We start from the raw sequence: 10,189 nt of genomic DNA, 5'->3' as shown, positions 1-10,189 counted from the left end.
GATGGTATCATTTTCATATTTAATTGTTTAGTACTTGATCTTGCTTCCATTGGATGTTGTCAATTCATGCAGTGGAAGGGGAGCAAATTAAATTTGAGTTGTGGTTGACATTAAAAATGAAATAAGAAAGAACAATTCAATAATTGGAAACTCATTCCCCCCACTGAATTAAAATCTTTTGTCAGGTGGCCTTTTATTTTCCTTGTGAATGGCCAGGATAGTACCATGTTCCCACACTTCTCTTAGACTAGCAAACAGAAAAAGTAATATGATGGCCATGCATTCTTGTTCATGTTTTGATGAGTTGCCTTTGTGAGGCTTGAATTGATATATATTTTTGTCATGAAATTAGCTTTAGGGAAATCACCTGCTTCTTTTGTTGGTTTAATTTAATTTAATCTACAATGTTTATCATCAATTATGCCTTTCTCTGCATCATATAACTGTTAAAACTCTATATGCATTAACAAAATCAAATATGCAGATAGAAGACATGTGTCGCAGAACCAGGGCATCTGCTGTTCCCATTGTGCCGGATTCCGAAGGTTGGGTTTGTGGTTAATCCTACTTTTTTCTTGACTATATCCGTTAGTGTCTGCTGTATTATATAAGGGCAGCATCTTCTAGCCCAACATAAACCAATTAGGAAGCATTTACTCAATCTTTCTTTGTGTTATACTCGAGTCCAAAGCAACCAGAGTGAACTGAGTATTTATTTGGCTTTTAAACTGTGACTAAAGAATTGGTCGTCAAAAGAATGAGGCTAACAACAAATACTAGGTATGCATTGATCAGAAGCATAGCTGTGGCATACTATGTCTTGGTGATAAAGAACTTGAAATTCTGAAATGAGTTTTAGTTTCTTTCTCGTCTGAATATATCTGTATCTTCGATTCTGCAGGAACTGATACAAATCCATTTTCCCTTGATGCATTAGCTGTTTTCATGTTTCGTGTGCTTCAACGAGTCAATCATCCAGTATATATCCCCTTATTTTTCTGAAATAACAAGGCATCTCCAAATGCTGGCTATGTGCTTCTAATGTTTTATCACCTCTATGAGGGCAAGGTATGATGCTTCTTTTATTTGGACTCCATTTCTAGGTTTTATTAGTTTCTAAACTGATTTTGCCAATGTCAGAGCCGTAAAGAATTTGAGAGTGAATTAATTGAGCGTTTTGGGTCGCTTGTCAAGATGCCACTGTTGAAGCCGGATAGGTACATTTATGTTAATACTTGTGTTAGTACTTCGTAACAATTATATATATGTTCTAATAGCAATTTAACAGCCTGGTAGCATTCATTGTATTCCATCATTGTCTATACTTTTGTTTATTAAAACAACTGACAATTGATTCTCCTCAATTTAAATATTGTTTCCTAGTTCCAAATTGGAATACCTTGATTTATAAATTATAAGAGATAGGTCAAGGTGGAAAATTGTTGACACTTAAAAACATTTAGAATAGATTATATTCATTAATCCTCTTGTCACTATTACTTATTTTGTTATGCTTTCATCTGTCCGTAGGACTCCCCTTCCCGAGGCTTTGCACTCTGTCCTGGAGGAAGGAATTGATCTATATAAGCTTCACACTAAAAGACATGGAAGGTCAGTCTTATAGAATTTTAGTTTGTATACTGTAGAAACTATTACACTATTTTCTGTGTCCAGATTTTGTTTCTTAAATCTTTTTAGAAAACTTGTAGTAAGTAGATGTCAAGATCATTTCAAATTAAATTGAATAGGTTGTAACAACAAATATGATTTACAGAAAAATATATTAGTTAAAAACTGTATCACCTATATTTCAAGGAGCAAAATGTCGACAATAGCCAATAGTAGACATTGAAATTTCAGGAACTTTCTTAGTACCTGAAAATCAATCCCTCTTTAAGATTGGAACCTTTTTGAAGTTGTTCACCCCCTCCCCCTTCTCTTTTTCCTTCTTTCCTTCCTCTTCTTTCTTCTTGTAATTTGATCAACATTGCCATTTCTATGGTGGCCATATAGAACTGTAGTCGAAGTATATGTAATGTCCGTTATCTTGATTGATGACAGGCTTGGTTGATCTGTCTACTAGCCTCTTGTTTACTTTTATTCCTTATCTTCAAAGTTTTTGCTATAAACTGAGAAGTTTATGTAGTCTTGCATTGATCATTATTGTGACAGATTAGAATCTACCAAGGGGTCTTATGCACAGGAATGGACAAAATGGGAGAAACAACTACGAGACATCCTTTCTGGGAATGCTGACTATTTGAATTCAGTTCAGGCTAGTACATCTGGCATTGTTCTTCCTCTATTGTTATACACCCCGCGCATTTTTCTTCGCTGTTATCTCCTTTTCTCATTCAATATAACCAACTATTATCTCCTGGTTTAAGCTGTTATTGCTTTCGCACACAACATCTGCAGGTTCCGTTTGAGTTTGCTGTCCAGCAAGTTCAGGAAGAATTACAGAAGGTTGCCAAGGGTGATTACATACCGCCAGTTACCGAGGAGAGGAAACTTGGAACCATCATTTTTGCTGCCCTCAGTCTACCAGTTACAGAAATTCATGCTGTTCTTAACAATGTAAGGGAAACGTCTGCTCTTCTTGAATTGTGCTCTCTTCAATATATCAATTAATTCTATACTTTTATATACTTTTGGTAGCTACTAGAACTACTTTGTTGGGGAATAAAGTTCACTCCTACGTGTATTTCATCTAGAAAGAATGTTTGATTCTGTAATATCTATGTATGCAGTTAGCCAAGAAGGATCCCAAGATTGAAGCTTTCCTTAAAGACAAGAAATTAGAGAATCTTAATCGTGCTCATTTGACTCTTGCCCACAAGAGAAGTCACGGCATCAAAGCTGTAGCTGACTATGGCCTTTTCCTGCATAAGAAGGTACCAGTGGAGCTTACAGCACTACTCTACTCTGATAAGATGGCTGCATTTGAAGCATTTCCGGGGTCAGTTGAAGGTGAGAAGATAGATTCCAAGAATGAGTGGCCTCATGTTACCGTATGGACTGCTGAAGGCGTTTCTGCCAAAGAGGCCAACATGTTGCCACATTTGCTTGCAGATGGGAAAGCAAATAGGATTGTCTTCAATCCTCCCATCAATATATCCAGCACAATGGAGTTCTTTTGAGCATTCAGTTCCTCATCTACCCTTCCAAATTCCTAAATCCCCATGGCACTAACATCAAGAGATGATGGAAAAAATTTTGTAGGAGCGAGCATTTACTAGAGATATTTGTGTACATATAGGCTTATTACAAGGTGATTTCTGCAATTGAGTGGTGGGGTATTCCCGTCTTGGCTTGTTTCACTTGGTTCTCTTTCATGTTAAGTTATCAATTTATATGTATTTTTTCCAATGGAATATGTGTCTTAGGGTTGGCGTTGCTGTCAGAAGGATTTTTTTGCCCTCTCCTCTCCTACGATGTGTACAAAAAAACGTCAATAAAACATTCATTCGATAGATTCGATATCAGATATACAACCAAAGACAGCACATTGGTGTTTCGTATGCTTTTTAGTGTACCACTATCTCAATCAATTTTCCACTCTATACATGAGAATGATAATTTAGTTGTCAAATAATTAACAGACATGCATACAACAACAAAGCTTGTTGATAAATAAATAAATTAAACAACCTTAACACTAGGCCTAGGCTTATATCATCAGCCTGGTCGAATATTATGAGCTGATTTGAGAAGAAATGTCTTCTCCGTGAGTGACGCAGGTATCATCATTTGAATCTTCCTTTGGTGTCATACTCTCAGCATATCCTTCGCAGTCTCTGGCGAATTGACAGTATCGACATTTCCATCGCTCATCTTCAGGTGCATAGCTTGCCTCTCGTTGTCCATGCCAAAACTCAAGACAACTTTGAATCTGATTCTTTAACCATTCAGAATCATACTCAAATTTATCTTCCGCCAGCAATGACTTATCTTCTTGATACTCATATCTGACATGACGAAAACAAAACCATGTACTCCTTAGAAGAGAGAGAGCATTTTGAAGTCCTTGCCAAAGGGATCAATGAACAATATTGCCAGAGCCATAAATTTGCACTCACCTTAACAGAAGCTGATCATGAGCAGGGGCTAGCATCTTCAAGGTGTTTGTGTAATATCTCAGCATATCATCAAGGGTCTGCATTTTCTCCAAGTAATCAAATTAGGAAAGAAACATATGTAGACCGTAGACGCATGCTTCAATCATTAACCAACTGAAATCACTTCTGTAAAATATTGTGGTATTGTGAAAATGTTTGACAAAGGGTTGGGACTAATGCTTTCATGAAAAACTTGAGAGGTACTTTTCCAATATCAAAACAAACTTTAAGGCTATACTCAAGTAGAGCTTAGTAATTTAATTTGTTCATGATTGAAATACACACCAGATTCTTGTCACTTGCAGATACACAGAAATCGGAGCCAGCAATTGTCACTTGCAGATCTTCGGCAAGAATATGGTGAGGGTTTAAGCTAAAATAAGTGAAAAACTTTCCAGAAGGGAAATCATTGGCGATTGTATTGTCCCACAAGTACTTGTAACACATCAGTTGAAACCTGCCAAATATAACATATAATGATTCAATCAAACGCATTAGGACACAATATCGCATTTGACAGAACAAAATGCATGGCAGAAGATCCAGCATACCTTCCGTTTCTTCGTTGCGCTTCAGAAGGAAGTGTATCTCGAACACGAGTTTTGGTGTCAATTAATATTGGATTATGATGTTCTTTTGTTAATGGCATCTGAATCTCATCAATCACTCCCACCATCCATACATTGCCTATATATGCTATTCTGACAACAGAAGTTAGAAGTTAGAAGTCTCATCATCATCAAAACAAAACACAACAGAATCCCACCAACAACACAAGACTTCTTTAAGTCTCTTCAGTAAATTTTATATTTCTATCAAATGCAAAGTGTTATTACTTATTATTACTGAGCTACGTGTACACCAAAATTAGCCCCCAGTATAAAATACATGTTGGAATACAAATACACATTGAAAATAAATTAAATTACACATGTATTTACACACAAATACATTGGTAGCTTATTTTAGTGATTGATTTTGGTGTACAAATAATATTTTTGTATTATAATAGCATCAAATTGAGTCTTTTACAATATCAAATTTAAGCAAGTATTCCATTTTTTAATAGAAGGGAAGCCTTGGAGAAATGGCTGAGTTATCTCCGTGTGACCTTGTTCAAGCCGTGGAAATAGCCACTGAAATAATCATCTCTGGCTGCCCTTTATGCTTTGGAAAAGTCTAGGGGCCAGCAACTTTGTTAAATTCTGGCCAGCATATAACCAGCAAAGAAAAGTGAGTCATTGGATGAAATCTCACACCAATCTCACACCATTAAAACCATCATTGATGGCTATTTGATAGCTACAAATCACAAAAGTTGTTGGCCCTTAGCATTCCTCTTATGCTTTAATACTAGAATCACACGCTCAACTCCTAACACATTGTGAAGTATCATTAGCTTACATTGGCAGTTCGCGAGTTAACCCTGTAAACAATAATTGATTCACACCATGAATAAAATTAAGAAACTTCAGGGCCCAACCGTCTTCTTTTGTGGCGATCTTCACCGCCACCCGTTTCATAACCTTCACAGCAATACAATGAGTGTTCATAGATATGACAAAATGGTCCAAATGATCATAAAAGTTTACAACATGATATCAATCAATCTAACAATAGTATGTACCTCTTCTTCAAGCTCCACATGTCTAGCAATACCAGCTCTCATTGCCTTGGTGGTCCTCCGGCCACCGCGGGTAAGAGAGAATTCCTTCTGTTTCTCGCACCATTCCTACCTCAACATTCAACACACACACACATGAAATCAGTTATGTCAAATTGCCATCAATAACAAACCAAACTACCAAAGCATTCATACACAAATAATATGAATGAATGCATTCATCAATTAACCAAACGAATATTGGTGTTTCCTTTTTCAGAAAGAAACTGAATTGAGCTGAAAGAAAAAGGGGCTTTTTGCCAATTAGGTAGAAAATACTAACACCGTTTAATCTTTAGCAATTAGCACAATGAAATGAGCACAAATCTCGAACACCCCATTTGAAAAAAATATGAAAAGATTGAAAATTGATTACCGCGGCAGTGAGATCAGTGACGGACAAGCCTCGGCTCCTTCTATATCGGTGGAGAAATGAATCATGGAGCCTTGTTTTCTTGGGCAAGAGGTCTTCAATATCAGGGTGGTTAACATTGCCATTGCCATTGCTAGTTTCAGTTGATAACCTTCGCTTGGCGAGAAGAGTGATTGATTTGATGGAAAGAGCGTTGGTGTGAAGAAGGGGAGAAGGAGGAGAAGGTGAAGAAGAAGAAGATCGAATGGAAGCAGAAAGAGAAAGAGAGCGAGCAGAAGAGGAAGAAGCTAAAGCAAAAGCAGCTTCAATGAGAGCCATTTCTTCATCACTCACGATCTCAATTGGGATATTATTTGTACTTTTATGGTTGTTGTCGTTCACGACACTCAACTCCTCCTCCGAGGATGTCTCGGCCATGTTTGTGTCGTGAGAAAGTTGACCGTTCGAATCGGCGCGGTTTGAGGGCACACCTCGATTTGAAGTGCACCCCACTTACCCTTTCTTTTCTCTTTCTCTCTTCTTCATCAGAAATCAGATATTGAATTCATTGCATATTGCTTTTGCCCCTTTGGTCTTTCTTACTCTATGCTTCAACTTTCAACCTTTTAAGTTCTAAGAAACAAACTTCTTCGACAAACTAACCTTAATAAATTATAGTTATATTATATAGTAGTTGATTGATTTGTAGGCAAGTTAGTATATATGGTAAATAGTTTTAGTTATATTTTTTTTAGAGAGTCATTTTCTTAAAATGGTATTTCTCTCTCTTCTATTTATAAAATATATATTCTTCTTCCTTATAACTTTTAAAAAACTTTCTCTTTAATCCGTTTTAAATTTTTTGTGTTAATTAATGTTAACTTTATCCACTGGTCCACATGAATACAATTTAATCAGCAGATAAATAATTTATTAAAAGATGTTTTAGTAAACAAAATTTAATCACAAAAAAATAAAATTTTTGTTAAAGAGTATTTTTGTAAAAAATAATTTTTTTTTTTTGAAAATAGATAAAGTTAACATTAGTTAACACAAAAAAAATTAAAATAGATTAAATATGAGGTTTTTTAAAAGTTATAAGGGAGGGGAATATACATTTTATAAATAGAGATGAGGGTTATATAATTTTAGCATCTCATAGGGGAGGAAATTGGTATTTTTTCTTTTTTTTTTAAATTAAAAGTGAGATTCGATTCCAACTTTTAAGTAAGGATAAAAAAATTATGTTATTTGAATTATGGGTTTATAGTTTGTTGGCAATATTTTTAGTTATATTATACACAAAATAAACCATTAATGCATTGGACTATAAAATTATCACATATTTATTTTTATAATCAAATTTTAAAAATAATATAATTAAATTAACAAAAATTATATTTACACATCAAAATCAGTCACTAGTATATTTATATAATTTATCTTATTTTTTAGTATATATTTTATATTTTAGTATATATATATATATATTGTACATAATTCTTACAAAACACCAAATGACACTATTGTAATAATTTTTTAGAATTCATTAAATTCAAGGGGTAAACAATCTTAATTAATAATCAAAATTATAGATTACACAGAACATCATTTGCTTACAATAAGATTTTTTTATGTTGTTTATATTTTATTTACAACTTTAGTATGTAGGGAAGAGACACAAACCAAAAAGAATTTTCTCATTCTATCTAATTATATTACATAAAATTAAATAATACTAAAATAATACATTGTTGATAGTTTTACACATATATTCGGTCATGTAATATTAAATCAATAAAAATAATTATTTTTATATTAACGGTCTGAATAATCATTTAAAAAATAAATATAATAAATTATTATATAAAATATTTTATATTTTTAGTGCATTACAATAAAACTCCATAAAATAATACAATTATAAGATCATATAATACTTGTTATGATGGGTAACCAAAGATTAATGGACTGGATTGATAAGATTGGCCCAAACGTTTGGAGGAAAAAACCTCTGATTGGATTTGCGTCTGGGAGCTACCGTCCGACTTGTATATGTAGAAAAATGGGGTTGGTACATGTAAAACACTCTGATGCCTAAGTTAGCAAAGGGTTTTAGCAGGTTTAGAGAGTATTAGAATTTAGAGATACCTAAGGGGTGTAAGTGTATTTATAGTCGTGAATCAATAACCACCGTTGAAGTAGTTTCATCTTTTTAGGTGGATAACTGTCCCTTTATCTTAAAAAAATTGATATATGACTCTGACAGTAGGTTGAGAGATTTTAGGGACAGTTACTTATTTAAATAAACATTATCTGCTATTATTCGATCCCAACTTCTTTAAAATAAGTTAGTATTAAATCCAACTTCTCGTGAGGACGTCAGTATCGAATGAAAGCTAATCTTTAAATTGAGTCTTTTATTTAAATCTGGGCCTTAGTATCGAGTCCGGATACGAACAATACTGGTGAAAGGCATAGTCTTTGTATCCATCCATATTTCAGCCCCTGCTGCCATATTGAAATTTTCAGTAGGCGATTATATTTCCCTGGAAAACTGGTACATCACTATGCTATTTCCATAGCATTACACATCTCAAACATGACAAACAATTTCTAACTTATGCGAACACGTGTTCATTAGTCATATTTAACTCTGCATATATTTTGCCATATATATACATAATCCTGTGATTGTTCATATCTATAATTTCTTCCAGATATTTGATCTCTATTGCTTGATGCTGCCTAGAATAAGTACATAAATTAATCAAATAGTCATTTCACTCTTCTATTTAATTAAATATTAAAATTTGAATTACATTTATGTATGTATATAATAATTTATTATCAATTAATGACATTTTTTAAATCACTAAAAAAAATTAATGACATTTTTTAATAAAATCTCAAATTAGATATTATACAAAAAATTTTGTAACAAAACTCAAATTAAATGGATTAATTCTTAACAAAAAAAATTTCAATCAAATAAAATACCTAACTAAATCCAATTAAATATTGTGTGTGCATTTTTTTGTGTACGTACATTATTTTCTTTTTTGTTTATCTTTTTATTTACACTCTTTTTACTTTTTATTTTTTTCTCATATTTTTTTTATTATCATTATCATAGCTACCATCTCTTCTTTCTTTCCTTTTTCATTTAATTTTTTTCCTTTTTTTCGCTTTTTTTTTAACCATCACCATCATTATCATTATTATTATTATTATCATCTTCTTTTTTTTAGTTAAATATTACACAATTAATTTAATGATTCATTTAGTTATAAATGACACAATTAAAAATTTTAATATCAAAATTCAAAAATTTTCTTTGCATAGTTAAAAATTTTAGGTACTATTTTTTTGATAAACTCTGTATAATTCAAAATTTTCATTCTTCTTCTTTCCAAAATTCTTGTGTCACGATTAAGACATTTTAGTGTCAAAATTAAAAAACTTCTTGTGTCATGATTAAAAAGTTTTAATACTATTTTTTGTTAAATTCTTCATAACTCAAAACTCTTCATTCTCCTCTTCTTCTTCTTTAGTTTAATAACACATAATTAATTCAATAATAACAAAATACATCATTTAATTAGAAATGACACAATAAATCTTTAAAAAATTACAAGTCCAAAACTTTAACGCACTCAACCATTAAAGACATTCAAATATATTTTAGAACAAAAAATACATCAATTTATTGTAAATAGCACATAAAATGACTAAATCTCACTCTTATATGTGAATTTAATACTACCAAACTAGTTCAATGATAAGAAAAATATATTATTTAATTGAAAATAACACGTTGAAGAAATTTCTATGTTACGATAAAAAAATTTCGGCGTCAAAATTGAAAAATTTCTTGTTTCACGATTACAAATTTTTGTTACTATTTTTCTAATAAATTTTGTATAATCCAAAACTCCTCATCCGCCTCTTCTTCTTCTTTTTTCATAATCATCATTTTCTTTTTCTTCTTCTTCTTTTTTCACATTTTCATAATTCTTATTTCACTATCTTAATAAGAACTTGTGTTACGGTTAT

The 10,189-nt window shown here is 32.4% G+C and overlaps 2 protein-coding genes across 2 annotated transcripts in view; one reads left to right on the top strand and one right to left on the bottom strand.

Annotated features, from left to right (window-relative positions):
• LOC107629182 (tRNA ligase 1) overlaps positions 1-3,385 on the top strand; it is an 11,831-nt gene extending 8,446 nt beyond the window's left edge. The window contains 7 exon segments of the mRNA XM_016331900.2: positions 485-545; positions 902-1,068; positions 1,141-1,217; positions 1,531-1,611; positions 2,173-2,275; positions 2,419-2,577; positions 2,751-3,385. Coding sequence (XP_016187386.1) covers positions 485-545; positions 902-1,068; positions 1,141-1,217; positions 1,531-1,611; positions 2,173-2,275; positions 2,419-2,577; positions 2,751-3,140 — 1,038 coding nt within the window. The 3' untranslated portion in view covers positions 3,141-3,385.
• On the bottom strand, positions 3,452-6,805 carry LOC107629181 (exonuclease V, chloroplastic). Its single transcript, XM_016331899.2, has 7 exons — positions 6,158-6,805; positions 5,746-5,850; positions 5,523-5,644; positions 4,670-4,819; positions 4,404-4,575; positions 4,080-4,156; positions 3,452-3,968 (listed from the first exon to the last, which is right to left on the bottom strand). The coding sequence occupies exons 1-7, from the start codon at positions 6,569-6,571 to the stop codon at positions 3,695-3,697; spliced, it is 1,314 nt and encodes a 437-aa protein (XP_016187385.1). The 5' UTR covers positions 6,572-6,805; the 3' UTR covers positions 3,452-3,694.

The sequence above is a fragment of the Arachis ipaensis genome, chromosome B03 (assembly GCF_000816755.2).
Source record: "Arachis ipaensis cultivar K30076 chromosome B03, Araip1.1, whole genome shotgun sequence".
Lineage (NCBI taxonomy): Eukaryota > Viridiplantae > Streptophyta > Magnoliopsida > Fabales > Fabaceae > Arachis > Arachis ipaensis.
The sequence above is the reverse complement of the archived record's forward strand: the minus strand, read 5'-3'. Positions and strand labels throughout refer to the sequence as shown.